The 17,011-nt window shown below is 37.2% G+C and overlaps 2 protein-coding genes across 2 annotated transcripts; both read right to left on the bottom strand.

Moving 5' to 3' along the window:
• Window positions 1–7,303: 7,303 nt before the first annotated feature.
• LOC118982899 (olfactory receptor 51B2) lies at window positions 7,304–8,242 on the bottom strand. Its single transcript, XM_037040049.1, has one exon. The coding sequence runs from the start codon at window positions 8,240–8,242 to the stop codon at window positions 7,304–7,306; it is 939 nt and encodes a 312-aa protein (XP_036895944.1).
• Window positions 8,243–14,082: 5,840 nt separating this feature from the next.
• LOC118982898 (olfactory receptor 51B2-like) lies at window positions 14,083–15,738 on the bottom strand. The gene has a single exon (XM_037040048.1). The coding sequence runs from the start codon at window positions 15,736–15,738 to the stop codon at window positions 14,800–14,802; it is 939 nt and encodes a 312-aa protein (XP_036895943.1). The 3' UTR covers window positions 14,083–14,799.
• Between the last annotated feature and the right edge of the window lie 1,273 nt (window positions 15,739–17,011).

The following is a 17,011-nucleotide window of genomic DNA, read 5'->3' as shown; positions in this document are numbered from 1 at the left end:
GAGAGACTTCTTTTATGTGTTTCTATGTGTGTACATGAGAGGAAAGCAGAGAATAAAATGTAATGGCAAAGGTCTTCACAGAGCTATGTGAGTCTTAGGAATTCATCGAGATCAACCTCACTTATGGTACAATTCCCCTCTGAAACACCCATCATATTCATACGATCATGGGTGAAACTTCTGTGGGGAAGAGTTGGTAGCTTTCCACTGAGCCCTTGTCTTTGTGAGACAGTTTAATTTTCACAAAGTGCTTACAAAAATAAAAGCCCTGTAATCCTGTGTCACATGGCATAACTCAAATCTCTGTTTCAGAAGAAAGCCTTTCACAGGAGAACATTCACACATTTGGGTTTTTTTTGCTTTGTTTTTTTAAAGATTTTATTTATTTATTTTTTGAGGGGAAGGGAAAGAGAGAGGGAGAGAAATATCAATGTATGGTTGCCTCTCATGTGTCCCCTGCTGGGAACTGGCCTGCAACTGAGGTATGTGCCCTGACTGGGAATCGAACCATGATACCTTGGATCATAGGCCCGCGCTCAACCACTGAGCTACACCAGCCAGGGCCATTCACACATTTGTTAAACCCACATTGTGTGCATTGTAACAAACACTGCTGACATGTGAAGCAGAGAGCCACAGTCCTTGAACACACCACGACAACCACGCCCCTTCTTCCTGGCCTTAGAGAAATAAATTAAATGGTATAATTTATGCAAAGTGCCTGGCACATAACTTTGGTTATTTTTATTATTACTGTTACAAATGAACTGATGCAAAGTGCAGAATGAAATAATTTGGGGCTGTAGCAAGAATGATTGCAGTTAAACACAATAAAAACAAATATTTCTTGTGTATTTAGCCTATATGTCACTATTTTTAAACTCTTTGGATCTATTAGCTCATTCAATGTCATAATAATCTTATGAGGATGTTGAAATCCCATTTTATAGATAAAAACAGACATAGAGCTAGTAAGAGGTGCTTAGTTGCCTGCCACTCAGGCAATCTGGCTCCAGAGATTATGCTTTTAACCATTGCTCTTTACTGCCTAAGACTTCCCTGAAGCAAAAGGTTTGAATTTCTGAAGTGAATTAGCAAAGATGGCTATGTAAGGAGGATGTCAAGTTCTTTCCTAATGTGTATAAGGACAAGGGTGAAAGGGACATCTCTTCACACATCTAGCACCCAGTGGGCCTGGCAGAAGAAAATAATTTCATAGCTGAATGAGAGGACCAAGAAACATCTGCTTATTCAGGAATATTGGGGTCAATGACAGTCCCAGTTTAAGAGTTGACAGAGCTGATGAATCTAATCAATAGAAATTCTATGTTGGGAGAAGGTGCATAGAGTCCAGTCTACTGCTTAGAGAAGAGGAAGCTGAAGCCCAGAGAAGGGTGGAGACTTTCTCAGCATGACTGAATTCACCATGGAAATGCCCATGAGAGGACTCAAATTTCCTGACATACTGTTCAGGACACTTGCCTATAGCTGCTCATCTTAGAAGAAGGAACAGATGGCATCTAAAATACTTGAGGTCATTTCCAGGCCACAGCTAAGGCTGAGCAGATTTCAGGTTATTTCTTTAGAGGTAAACATATCATATAAATACATAAATAAGCAAACTCTGCTCAGGGGCTGGAAGGGAGAGGCTGCCCCTCCCAGGTCCTGGCCCTGCAGATAGTGCAATCGGAGCCCTGACAGGGCCCCGTCCCAGTGCTGGGCCTTGGAGTGAGTCAGCCTCACACAGGCCCAGCACAGTCCATATCATTCTGACCTGGATGCCAAGTAGGAGAGAAGAAAAAGGGATCCTGGTTATAATCTCAGGCTATAGATACAATCTCCCTAAAAAAAAAAAAGAACAACACTCAGAGGTCTATGTTATCCTGTAATTCCCTTGGTGTGCATGAGCCCCAAAGTGCTCTCTGTCCTAAAGTGATGGCAAGGTCATTGCACCCTGTGCTACCTCATCCAAACCTCCATTCAGGCAATAGGTGCTTCTTTTGTATACTTGTCAAGGATCATTGAGAAACTTACTCTTTCAATTTTTTCCTATGTTTTTGCTTCAGTGGCTCAGTGGGAAAAATGTATGCTTTTCACACACTGACAATAAATTTAATTTCACAACAACATTGTTGAGTTTGTGCAAATTCAAATTGCTAGTGCCTGGAAAAGTTACATTATGGTGAATAAAAACAAAGCCACCATGAATTCAGAAAATCAAAGCTATCAACTCTGGACTTCACCTTTTTATCAATACTATATTATAAAACTACCCAAATTATTATGATAACACATATACAGCACCTTGGCATATGATGGACACATTGTAGAAAATCAAAGAAAAGCTTAATGACAAATTTCTGACACCACCTGAGGGGTAGTAGACAGTAGACAATATATAGTTAATGTTCCAAAAATGTAACTAGGGTGTGGTTAGGATAGAGCTCAGAATTTAATTTCTTATACCCCAAAAGATTTTAAAACAGAAGCAGTGGGGACTAGAGTCCTATGTTCCCTCTTCAGCTGTCCTCAGACAGAAATCTCTCCAAAGAACTAGTAGTCCCAAAAGGCCACTATCTAAAGGTAAATATTGCCTCCAGAATAGAGATGTCATTTTACAAAAAAACAAAAGGCTTGTCCTTATCTTGTTCCTTGAGAAGTATTGGGTTATGTCCTTTAGGTTGACATACTTTTCTCCTTCATCCACCAACTTCGGTTCCCTTGTCTACCTCCAGCACCCATTGCAGAAGGAGTGGGGCTGAACGTGCTGAGGAGCTGGGAGCTCCGACCAGGAGAAATAGGACATAATAGTGTCCATTCCTTATGAAGAGGCTCCTGAGTCTTCTCAGTCCAATCATTTATGAAGGGTGAATTGTGGATCAGGAATTGTTTTCAAATGTTTTGGCTGACTTTGACATCAGCATCTAACCTAGGCACTGATAAATTAACCAAGGCCAAGTATGCCAGATCTGGGGCAGTCATATTTTAAACAGCATAGGGAGACAATCATGAAATTAAGTATTTATTTATTTATTCATCTGTTTATTAATTCATTCATCATTACTTTCATCCATTTATTCATTCATAAACAAAAGGCTTAGAGGGTAGTATAGTGTGTTAATGCTCAGGGCTCTGTGTATGTGGTCCGGTAAGGAAAGGGGTTGGGACGTTGGAGGTGGAACCCAAGTAGAAGTTCAACTTTGCCGCCCCCTTGTGTTCTGCTCACTACCCTGCAAGTCTCTGTCAACTGCTCAGCCTAATTTTGAAACTTTGGGGGAAGTAGACTCTGCCTGCCTCTCTATGTTTCAAAATCCTCATACTCATCAGAAAATAATTTTTATATATTTTATTGATTATGCCATTACTGTTGTTCTAATTCACCCCTTCATTCCCTTCCACCCTGCACACCCTCTCTCCCACCATTCCCCCCTTTCCTTCATGTCCATGTGTCACAAGTTCTTTAGATTCAGTATTTTTCATACTATTCTTGCCCTCTCCTCTGTCTGTTTTCTACTTACCATCTATGCTACTCATTTGCTGTACCTTCTCCCCCCTTCTCCTCCTCCCACTCCCCTGTTGCTAACCCTCCATGTGATCTCCATTTCTATGGTTCTGCTCCTGATCTAGCGGTCCTTTTAGTTTACTTTTGCTTTAGGTGTGGTTGTTAATAACTGTGAGTTTGCTATCCTTTCACTGTTCATATTTTTCATCTTCTTTTTCTTATATAAGTCCCTTTAACATTTCATAGAATAAGGGCTTGGTGATGATGAACTCCTTGAACTTGACCTTATGACTGAGAAACACTTCATTTGCCCTTCCATTCTAAATGAAAGCTTTGCTGGATAGAGAAATCTTGGCTGTAGGTCTTTGGATTTCATGACTTGGAATATTTTCCAGCCCCTTCTTGCTTGTAAGGTCTCTTTTGAGAAATCAGCTGACAGTCTGATGGGTACTCTTTTGTAGGTGACTGTCCCCTTATCTCTTGCTGCTTCTAGGATTCTCTCCTTCATTTTAGTCTTGGCTAATATAATTATGATGTGCCTTGTTGTGTTCCTTCTTGGGTCCAGCTTCTTTGAGACTCTCTGAGCTTCCTGGATTTCCTGGAAGTCTATTTCCTTTGCCAGACTGGGGAAGTTCTCCTTTATTATTTGTTTAAGTAAGTTTTCCATTCATGGCTGTTTCTTTCCCCCTTCTGGTACCCCTATAATTCGGATGTTGGAACGTTTAAAGATGTCCTGGAGGTTCCTAAGCCTCTCCTCATTTTTTTGAATTCTCATTTCTTCATTCCTTTCTGGTGGGATGTTTTGTTCTTCCTTCTGGTCCACCCCCTTGATTTGAGTCCCCGTTTCCATTCCATCACTATTGGTTTCCTGTGCATTTCCCTTCATTTCAATTAGTTTAGCCTTCATTTGTTTCTCTAATTTGTGACTAAAATTGACCAGTTCTGTGAGCATCCTGATCATCAATATTTTGAACTGTGCATCTGATGGGTTGGCTATTTCTTGGTCGCTTAGAGTTATCGGCTCTCGGGCTTTGAGTTCTTCTTGAGCCATATTTTGGTCTGTTCGCACCTGTTATGCATGAGGAGTGGAGCCCTAGGTGTTCACCAGAGTGGGGCAACCCAATCGCTGGGTTTTGACGCTGTATGTGGGGGTGGGGTCAAAGGGGAGCGATGGTGGTTCCCTCTGCTGCTTCCCTCCGCTGGGGCCTGCTAAATCTGTCTCACTGCTTACTCCTTTGCTGGTTTATCTGTGCACAAATGTGTGACCGTGGTCAGCCTGCCGCCTTACGCCCTCACTGGGTCTGCCTGATGCTACCCTGCACCTGGGGTCCGCCCATGGCTACCTGAGTGCCTGGGTTGGGGGATCTTTCCTGCCCGACCCTGCTCCGCTGCTAGCTCCGCCCCTCTTACGGATCCGGTTGAACTGTTCATTGTTGTCAGACTTCCATATATTTCAATTTTCTGTGTTTTGGCTGCTGAAACTTTTTTGACTTTAAACTTGGTTGTGAGAGGAGGCACAGTGTTTCCACCTATGCCTCCATCTTGGCCAGAAAATAATTTTTAAAGTAGAAGAATATTGTCACGTGTATAAGGCAGATATATAAAGTTAAACAAACTGCAATTTGAATGCTGTCTATACAGGACATTAGGCAATTTAATTAACTTAAATGAATCTGAGGTTCTTCAGTGTGGAATTTGCATAATGTTTTTTCTTTCTGCTGTTTAAATTAGACCTTAATTATCTAGTGCATCAGTGATATTAGTTTAGTGCCCAGCATAAAGTAATAACCCTATAAATGTACAATACAAGAATCTATTGTCAAATCACTGCATAAAGAAGCATTATTTATTGTGCTTATTATGATTAAAACCTACATTGTCAAAAGATTAATAGACACCAAAGTATTTGGCTGATTGTAGTCTCTCTTACTTCAAACCATATTTTATTTCAGATCAAATAATTGAGACTTTGAATATGTTTTCTCATTATTATTTCATAATAGAAAAGAGTCTGGGTTGAATTTTCCTTTCTGCTATTTTCAAACTATTTAATCTTGGAACATTACTTAGTGTTTGGGTGCTTCAGTCTGTGAATCTGTACAAAGAGGGTAAAAATAGTACCTGACTCACAGAGTTATTGTGGATGTCAAATGAGTTTCTGTATGAGTAGTGCCTTGTGCATAGTGTCAGCCATAATAAACTATTAGTAGTAGTGCTATTAATACTATATTTGAATCATTCTGCTTTGTATGTTGAGGGTGTGGGGAGTTGGAGCAAGGACATGACACTCACATATGGGAAGAGGCAGGAATGAAAGAATGAGATTATCTCATTGAGAGTTAAACACTGGCCTTCCTCTGACAAGGTTTGGAGAAATTCAGTCCCTCCCAGAGAGCAGTGTGCAAAGGTAACTTAAAAGAAGTCACTCATTCTACATTCACGTGCCGACCAGCAGTGTGCCAAGGAGATCTCTGGCCCCAATTGTGTGTGAGCCATGTGCCAACAGACAGATTCACCTGTGGGTGTAAAATAAACCTCTCTTTTCCCACATATACTAAAATGAAGTTAATCTAGAAGTGATTAAAAGGCTAGGTTGTAGTTTTCATGGATAAGTGCTCTATGTAATATTCATTTCATATATATATATATATACATGATATATATATCATGAATGTATAATGAATGTTATACATATATAACATTCATTTCATATATACATATATGAAATGGGGGTGAAATACATGAAATATATATATATATATATTCCAAAATAAATTTTCTTTTATAAAAACAAAAATTAATGGAAATTTAAGAGTAGAGAATACATTGTTATTATTTATTTTAGGTATGCTTTGGAAAGGAATGCTACTTTATCAGGTAGATAAAAAACAGGAACTATCCTAAGAAAGGCAACAATCTCAATGTTACAACTGGGAAATCTCCAGTAATGTATGCAATTTTTAAAAATATATTTTATTGATTATGCTATTATGGTTGTCCTATTTCCCCCCTTCATTTCCCTCCACCCTGCACACCCTCTCCTATCCATATTCCCCCCTTTAGTTCATGTCCATGTGTCATAAGTTCTTTAGTTTATGAAGAACTTATGCAAGTTCCTTCAGTCCCTTGAGGACTGATTGGCTTCTTTCCAAATGTTAACCTATTATAAATTGGAATGTGTAAAAAGAAATTATGCAAAATATAATAAAATAAATAATTGAATATGACATAAGTAGAAAGACCTTTATCAAATGGCTCCCAAATCTTAATGAAACAAATATAACTAAAACCATTTATACATAACATTTTAAATTATATATATACACACACAAATACAAAAACTGAAAATATTTATAATATTGAAGGCTTACTAGGATTCATTTATCATAATATAGTAGCACAAATAAATTAGGATAGTATGAGCACCCTACTAGAACAATAAGTAGAGAAGTTTAAAGATAGATATGTAAAAGAATACAGCAAACAAAATTAAAATACAAAAAACATAATATCAGATTGTACTTTATCTTCCATAAGTATTAGAAATACTTTACCCTCTACTTAGAATTTAGGGAGAAAAACACAGCCTAATGACAAACAAATCAACCCACAAAATTAACAAATGGAAAATCAAGGAAGTCAAGAGCAGACCCCTAAAGAGCCTCATAAATCTCATCATATCATTTGAAGAGGTAGAGGCTGCCACAGGAGGTTTTGAGACTTTGTGAAATATCTTTGCTCTCAATTCAGCAAAATCTCTGATCCCCACTTTGTTTCCTGGACAATCATTCACATCAGAGTTTAACTTCTAAATCTACGTTTAGCTAAAAGGCGGAGAATGCCATGCTGGATTTGTTTGGTCTTGATGCTATAAATGATAGGATTCATTAAAGGAGGAAAGAGAAAGTAGACATAGCTCATTATAATGTGGACCACTTTTGACACATTTTTCCCAAACCTGTAAATGAATGACAGACCAATCACAGTTACATAGAAGACGAGGACGCAACTGATGTGAGAAATACAGGTACTGAGGGCTTTGGCTCTCTCTTCACCAGAGGCTATGCTCATGACAGTCTTAAGAATTAAGATATAGGAGAAAAGAATAATCAAACAGTCTAAGAAGAATGTTAAATAAACCAGAACTACAGGGTAAATTCTATTGAAAGTTATGTCAGCACAGGCAAGTTTCATGACGTCTTGGTGAAGACAAAAAGCATGAGAGAGAACATGAGAGTGGCAATATGAATATGAAAAAAGACGCACGATTAAAGGTATAATGGATATAAAACCCCTCATAAAAAACCCTATCCCTAACTTTACCACTTGAGTATTGGTAAGAATGAAAGTGTATCTCAAGGGATTGCGAATGGCAATAAAACGGTCATAGGCCATGGCAAGCAAGATACCCGATTCTACGATGGAAAGAGAGTGAATAAAGTAGGCTTGCAGGAAGCAGCCTCCGTGGCTCACCTCCCAATGATTCACCCATAAGACACCCATTACTGTTGGCATCGTGGTTAATGTCACCATTAGATCTGTTCCGGCCAGCATGGCAAGGAAATAGTACATGGGTTCATGGAGACTGTGGTCCTCCTTGATGAGGTAGAGAAGAGTGCCATTGCCAAGAAGCACAGACAAATAGACAGCAAAGAAGGGGATGGAGATCCAGTGATGAGCGGCCTCCAGGCCTGGGAAGCCAGTCAGCAAAAACGGAGCATCACTAATATTGGGCCACATAGTATATCCACAGGTACAGAGGAAGTTTCTAGAAGTCTTCAATCTAGGAACCCAGATATTTCAGTAGTAAAATATCATGGTAGACTCAGTCACAATCTCCATAGTTGAAAATAATTAATTGCTATGATTACTAGAGATTTTCAGGTATTACTTGAGATGAGGATTGTTTTTCTTTTCCTAACTGGAAAAAATGTTAGTTTGGTGATTAATATTTTTTCAAGGTAAAAGAAATACTTTCATTAACTTTTCTTAAAACATTAGCTCTTACTATTGCATGTATCATATGTTTAAAATTTTTTGCAGCAACAGTAATAACAATAACAAACATAAATAAATACAAATGGATAATTGTACCTAGTTGCTTTCTTGCTCTAATTGTTAACTTTTCAGAAACATTTAATTATGATATTGATTCTCTTTTTTTGCAGTTAAAAATGCATACTCTTTTTAGTTAGACACACTTTTTCTTTGTTTTTGAAATTGAATGTCAGTGTTTTATGGAACACAAGCATCACCATCACTTCTAATTGTTTTGTTGCTCCAACAGTTTACCCTTTTCTAGAGACTGGCTAAAGAAGTATGGGTCACAAACCAGCCCCAACTAACAAGTATGGGGACTTGCTAGACATGCAGCTTTGCCTTCCACTTCCAAACCACTGAATCAAAATTTGCATTTTATCACAATTCCCAGGTGACTTGAGTGCACAGTAATATCAAAGAAGCACTGCTCCAAACATGTCCTATCTAGTCCATATTTGGGGATAAATGCTTTTTTATTCCTGCACCTGTTTGATGTCATTATTCCTTCTAAATATTCTCACACAATTATTTTTATTCCTTCTTTGTCATTCATTGGTTCTCTTTCTTCTTCTTGTCCTTTCCCAAATCATTTGACATAATTGTATGTTCAGATTCTTTCTCTATGTTTTCACTTAGCTCTATCTCCTCTTCCTCCGACACTTCATTCCCAAGGAGCTGTTGCTTATGTGACTTCATATTATAATCTTCCTACAGCCTAAAGATGCCCACTATTTTCATTTTCTTGGTTGCCACAACCCAAAATAAAGGAACTACTACCTTTCGGGCTGCAGTTTTATTTCACCAAACATTCAGAAGCATCAAGGCAGGTCTGCATCTTAAGCAAAAGAATGCTTCCCTCCTCCATAACATGTCCTTAATGTCAGAAGTAGATCAGAACCAGGATAAATCACAAAGAGTCTAACTCTTGCTTTACAAAACTCTCTGAAGTTACATCTGCATGAACATGGTGCTCACTGAGATAGAAATACCAATCCTGGAAGATCTTTAAAATTAAAACACATGTAAGTCATATAAGGGTTTAAATTATAATAATTATGCAAATGTTGTTCTTTCCCTGAAAGTGTTTTTAGGCTTAAAAAGGTAGACCTCAAAATAGTGAATTGTAAATTCATCCTACAATCATAAAGTCCAAATAAACAATTGACCAGAGAAGACAATATAATATCTCTTCCTTCTTGTCTGCTCTTTCATCTCTCCTGAATGGGGTGGAGGAGAGTCCCCCCATAGGGGTCTGGGGATGTATCCTGCTGAGTCTCACTGATAACTACCCATGCCTTTTATAAGTAAACACAGTCTGATGTTGGAATCTAATGAAAACATTATACTTTCATCAAGACCAATGAGTGAGTACATAATGTCACATTTCATTTAAGGCATTCACAGTGATCCTAATGCCAATCTAAGGGTCCAGAATACAAAAGCCAACTCTAGCACGATTTGTTTAATACACTTACTGAAAAGAGAAAAAATCTGGGCTATAGTGTTTCCCATATAAGCTGCGATAGCTCTTCTATAGAGGCCTTTGGAAAACCTTTAAAAGTTGCTTTCCTTGGTTGCATCTGCTCTCAGAAGGGAAAACCATCATTTCATATTTCTGTCCCTCACATCCACCCTCTCAGGTCTTGTTGGAACAGGGTCCCACTGCTGCCCTATTTGTAGACTTAGTCCAGATGATTCCCTTGCATAACCTCCTCAAGAGGCCTCATTAATAAGCTATACATGTAGCAATCACCCCCCTCCCCAGAATTTCAGCTTCATAGCCACTCAGGAGACTCCTTGATTTCGCTACCCTCTCTCGTCTCTCTAGGAGAAGCTGGGCCATTCAATGTCCTAGGACTTTCAAGTGTTTTCTAAATTGTTTTCCATAGTACAAAGAAAACCGGGAATTCAAATGCTGGCAGAGGCAGGAATATCAGGACTTGCTAATGTGACACCTTCCCCACACCCAGAATCCTCAACATTGGGATTTAAGAAATCTATGCATGTCCTTTCCATTGTGTCCTTGAAATGCCAAACATATTTTAGTTCATCCCAGGGGTCACTTGTTCCATTCTTGGTCCTAGAACTTATGAATTCCAATTACATTTTTGTTTTTTTCAGCTTCTTTGGGGTAAAGTAAGTTCTGACATAGGAGAACATCAGTAAATTTCTTAATAGCCATGTGCATGACAGTCAATGTTTGTCTTACAATTACATTATATTTAACTCATTGACCAGTTTGTGTCAGGTTTACAATAAAGAACTTTTTTTTTCACAGAACATAACACAAGAGTGCATGGGTACTAGAAAGAAAATATTTACCCTAAGTTTCCAGAGCCCTGTTATTCCTGTACAGGTGGAAACACGTTAAGGAGAGCACATAAAAATGTTTGGGGTTGGGGCGAACTTCTCAGAGAAAACATGGTTTAACCTGAAACTGGAACAGTGAGAATGGTATGAATATGGTAGAACAGAGAGAAAAAATGTGCACAGGCCAAAAGCAAGAATAAATACGACAAATATAAAAATTTGGTATACCTAAAAAAATCATCTGGGAAGACTTGACACAAAATGAATGTATGGAAGCAGAGTCACATCAGATACAAATTGTGTAAGAAATTGGACTTTATCCTAAGAGCAATGAGTATAAAGTAAGGGGGATGGGGTCACCCTCAATCAGTTACAAATTTGCTGTGGCTACAGTATGAGGAACACATTGGAAAGGCTGAAGAGTGAGTGAGGAGAAGTGTACAATACAATCATAATAATTGGGTGAGAAACTGTGTTGGATATGGATGTGATGAGGTGTTCTTAGCAGGGTTAGATAGAATTGGATGAGATTTCTATGATTCAGAAGAGATGTTTGCAATTTGAGGAGAGGTAAAGTGAAAAATGATATCTGCCTTTGTGATTTACCTGAGTGGAGGGCAGTTCCATTTATCCAAATGGAGATGGCAGAGGAAAAAAGACCCTGTTAAGTAATCAAGGGTTATTTGTTGTCACTTTTGCAGTAAACATTTTGCACTCTTGATTTGGAAACAGAATCAAGAGAACACGTTCAATTTAGGGCATTCTGTGTTTGTGAGTAGTTCAGTAGAAAAGTCTCTAGGCAGTTATGCATGTGTGCCTTGAGTTTAGAAAACAGTACACAGGCAGAAGAGATTTGAGAAAGATCAGTAATTAGATCAAATTTGATTAGATTGGAAACTTTGTTTCAAATTACTACAATTGGCTGTTAAGAGCTTGGGCTCTAGACCCAGTCTACCCAAGTGTGAACTCTAACTCTACTTCTTACAGGCCCAGTGTTTTTAAATACTTATTACTTCCGCTTCCTCATCTCTAAAATTGAGATGACAGAAGTTGTTGAAAGCATTATTGCTAGGATTAAATAAATACTACTAAGAATGATGATAAAGATTATATTAATTAATTTATGCAATTGTTGGCACAATGCCTAGAAAATGTTAAGAGCCTTATCTGGGGTAATTTTGCTGCTTTGTTATGTTTTCTCAGAAAAATATGGAAGAAGGAAATGCCTAAGATAGATTTTAAAACAAGCCAAAAAAAAGGATGTTGACATGATAGTTTCTAAAGAACTGAATACTAATATATTACCATTACTTAGTGGTAAATGAAGACAAGAAGGAATCAGAAATAAAAGCTTCAGTGGGCTAGAGTCCCTGGTGTTGTGGGAGAATTCTGTAGTGGGTGTAACTGAGAGAAAAAGCCAGAAGGAATACAATAATTTTCAAAAGCTATTTAAAATTTCTAGTGGTGTTATTCTTTCTTTATTTTTAAATTACAGATTACATTCAATGGTATTTTGTTTTAGTTTAGGTGTACATCATATTATTATTATTATTATTATTATTATTATCAGCTATCTGTTTCATCATATAAAAGGATCATCATATATTTAATAATTTTCTACTGGCTGAATATTCTTCCCTCCTGATTATTGTGACAGTTCAATTTTTTTGAATATTGTTCTTTGCTGATATTTATGGTCATAATATAATATAATTAATAGAACATATGAGTGCCTGTAGTAATATGTATTTCCTCAACTCCTCAGAGAAAGATTCTTACCACATACAGTTTGTTATTCTGGATTGATAGATGAGATAACTGAGGCTCTGAACTTAAATGACTTGTTCGAGATCACAAAAGTGACAGAAGTGTTTTTTTCAAAGGCCACATTCTTTCTGCCACACGATGCCATTTTGTTTTACAATTTTCTTTATTTCCTAAGTACAATTTTACACAAAGAAATTCCCTCTATCCAAATGTATAAAAATTATTACCATTTTTATCCATTTTAAGTGTAATTGGATGCTTTTTTTATATCTAGTATAAATTGTTTCTTCTACCTAGGGATATTTGGGATAAAAAATATACTTGAAAGAATATAATTTTATACAAAGTAATATAGTAATTAGAATTGATTCCATTTCTCAAACTATCTTTTCACATTTCTTAGATGATTTTGTTTACATATTTCTATAATAATAAAATAAAGATCATGACTGTTACATCTTTTTAAAATAGTTTATAAACGTAGAATAACCTTGTCTATTTCATGGTTTGTTTTTTAATACTTTCCAGATATTACTCAACTAGATACAAGTGTTATGTTAGACTTAATCATGTTGCCTGACAAATTTTTAAGTGTACATTTCCTCTTGCTTTTAGGCTCTTCTATACATTTTTCTTTTAATATTTTTCGAAATGACTGAATTACACATGTCAATTGATCTACTCACTGCTCTCTCTCATCAAATCAGTAGGAAACTTAAAATGAGAAAAACAAGCGTGAATTAAGAATGATATCAGACAACAGTGAAAGAGATCCAAATAAATAGTTTTCAAAAATTTTCTTGTAAATAACTATTTTCAATGGAGAAATAAATTTTTACAAGTAATCTTTTGGTTATACAATATAAAAATCACCCCAGGGATCTCAGTACCATATAGGGACATACATTTTCTTAAAATAAAAAAAAGTTATGAGATTATTTTATTTATTTATTTATTTATTTATTTATTTATATCCCCCAAGACTTGTTTTTAGAGAGAGAAGAAGAGAGGAAGGGAAAAAGAGAAACATCGATGTTTCAATGCAAGACAGAAGTATCAATTGGTTGCCTCCCAAATGTGCCCTAATTACAAATCAAACCTGCAACCTTTTGGTTATTGCATGACACTCCTACCAACTGAGCCACACCAGCCAGACTGGACTGATTGTTCATTGAATATATTGACATTTCATTTGTCAACACATTTTCTATAATTTTGCTTAAAGTGAAAAATTTTCCCTAGCCCTTCTTCCCTCTTTATGAACAAATAAAACAGAACTTTTCTTCATGCATGGCTGATGTACAGATGCTGGTCATGTTGACTTTACAAGGAATAAAATGCATGACAGGCTCTAAGTCACCTTTCCTTAAATACCTTATGTATTTCAAAACTATAAAATTATACTATTTCCTGAAGGCAGTTTATTACCAAACTCTCACTCTAGGGGAAAAAGATAAAATGTTGCCTCTGCAAACATATTATTATAATGCTTTATAACTTGCATCACTTTTTTATTAAGCATATGTACAGGTTATGACTTGCAGAACACAAAACAAAATTTCAGGTGTGCAAGACATGAAACTTTATTATAGGTGATTTGGAGTCTTCATCTCATTAGTTGGAAGGCACTAGATATTATCAACTCAAAGTCTTCTCACTAATCTTTGGGGGGCATCTAATCATGCTGGCATCTCATGGCAGCAAGACCTGGCTTTGTCTGAATACCTTACTCTCTTCTATTTCTGGTCCTCTCTAATGCCATGCAGGACCAGGGGTTGTTGTCTAAACACTTCATCACCTCTGATACACTGAAAAGCACAGAGGAAATATTTACACTGTTTTCCACACAGTGCTAGAAACTCTCTCAAGTTATTTCATTCTCATTTCCTTGTATAGACTGTAATAACTGAAAGTATCACTGGTAACCATTAAGTTAAGTGATTCTGCCAGAGTAGAAAATGACAGAAAGAAACAAATCAATCTATCAATCCTTTGCAAAAGAATTAAGGTCAATGTCGTTGGTGATGTGATGAGGCAAGGGACTAAATCAGAGCAACAGTCCTATGTCTTTTAAATAGTGGGAATGCCAGTTCTTTTGATCCTAAGACACATTGGCACCATATAGGTAATTCTACTAAGAAACTCATCTTTCAATGGGGAGAACCTCCTGAGTAAAGAGATCAAGGTAAAGTTCTATGGAAAGAGAGAAGGCGATTGATACCATTTTGGATCTGCTTGGTCTTAATACTATAGATTATTGGGTTCATGAATGGGGGAAAGAGAAAGTAGACATAGCTCATGATAATATGCACTACATGTGGCACGTATTTTCCAAATCGATGAATGAGGGTTAGCCCAGTCACAGTGACATAAAAAACCAGAACACAGCTAATATGGGAAACACAAGTGTTTAGAGCCTTTGCCTGCTCCTTATGGGATGCAATTCCCAGAACAGTCTTAAGGATTAGGATATAAGAGATAAGGATAAGCATGGAGTCCAAGAAGCCAGTTAATGAGACCAGCGCTATAGGATAGAGTCTGTTGAAGGTAACGTCAGCACAGGCTAGTTTCATCACATCTTGGTGCAAACAGAAGGCATGGGAAAGGACATGGGATCTGCAGTAGGGGAATCTAGAGAGGGTGATGATTATGGGCACAATAAGTGTAAATCCTCTCATTAGAACCCCCAGACCTATCTTCACCACCTTAGCATTGGTGAGAATGGAGGTATATCTTAGGGGGTTGCAGATGGCAATGAAACGATCATAGGCCATGATAAGCAAGACTCCAGACTCCACAATTGATAGTGAATGGATTAGATAGGCCTGGAAGTAGCAGGCTCCGTGGCTGATCTCCCTGTGATCCAGCCACAGAACACCAAGCACAGTGGGCATTGTTGTCAAAGTCACACCAAGGTCTGTGGCTCCCAGTAGAGCCAGAAAGTAGTACATAGGCTCATGAAGAGTGTGGTCTTCTCTGATAAGAAAGAGGAGGGTGCCATTGCCAAGGAGTATGGAGATATAGACCACAAAGAAGGCGATGGAAATCCAAGGATGAAATATCTCCAGACCTGGGAAGCCAGTCAGTAGAAAAGGGCCAGCACTGATATTGGACCACATGGCAGACTCCTGTGTTGAAATAAACAAACAAAAATAAGGTCTTTCTAAATTAGACTTGTCCAGTAGAAATACAATTTAAGTCACACATATCATTTCACATGTTCTAGTACATTTAACAAAGGTAAAAAAGAAAGAGTAACAACTAATTTTAATAATGTGTTTTATTTAATCTGCTAATATCCAAAATATCATTTCAAATGCAATTAGTATAGAATCATGAGTGATATACTTTATATTTCATTGGATTAATGTTTCAAAATCCAGTATTTAGTGGATAGAACACCTCTAGACTATAAAATTATTTTTGCCATATCATTTAAAAAATAAGAAATCCCAGGCTTTGTATAGAATTATGCTCAGCTTGTAACCCTCCATAAATTTCTCATCCAAGTTCTCTAACTCCAATATTTCCTAATCACTCATGACCTGGGTCAGAATCCTCTGCTAATGCTTAACCAATTGTCTGACCAGATCTCAAATGAAATTGAAAGTCCTAGTTTTAGCTCTGTCTTCTAGTTTCTTCTCATCTCTATTGTAAACATGTTTCACGTTATAGGAAAGAATTTGGTAATTTGGTACTTTCATTTTGGATTCACCATTCATATTATGTGTTCACTTATTTAAAATAAATAGAAGTTGGTGGTGCCTACAAAAATGAGCATTAAGGGCACACACTTCATGATCTCTGAGGAACAAAAAATAAGTTTTCCCTGGCTTGTGACATCTTTATTTGAATTGAATTTCACATTATGATACTCTCTGTGGATAAAGTATTATGCAAATACAGAGGACTACCACTCAGAGTCACTTCAAGTATTGTCTGACTTCATGAGATTTTTATATTACTAAACTTAATGGAATTTCCAACTTTCTGTTTCAGGGAAGTATTGCATTTGGCTTCAGACTACAGAATTTGGAAACTTGAAAGTGACTTTTTTCATTTTCTTTCAAAGTTGGATTTATAGTGACATGTATAAAGGGCCATAGATGTGGACAATGGGGTAGGGATTGACTGTGAGAGTTGGGGTGGGGCAAGAGAGAGAAGTTTAGGGGGAATTAGGACAACTGAGACTGAACAACAACTAAAAGGAAAAATGAATTTATTAGGGTGACAATTGTTCACAAAACCACACAGGTTTTAAGTGTACAACTCAACAAAATATCATCTGCACACTGCATCGTGTGTGTATGGCCACAAGTAAAATCTCTTTCCATCCCGATTTTCCCCTCCTTTACCCACCACCCTCATCCACCGATTCCCACTGGCTATTAC

The sequence above is a fragment of the Sturnira hondurensis genome, unplaced genomic scaffold (genome assembly GCF_014824575.4).
Source record: "Sturnira hondurensis isolate 20B ecotype Veracruz unplaced genomic scaffold, ASM1482457v3 Scaffold0002532, whole genome shotgun sequence".
NCBI classification, from domain to species: domain Eukaryota; kingdom Metazoa; phylum Chordata; class Mammalia; order Chiroptera; family Phyllostomidae; genus Sturnira; species Sturnira hondurensis.
This window is presented reverse-complemented; position numbering and strand designations above follow the sequence as displayed.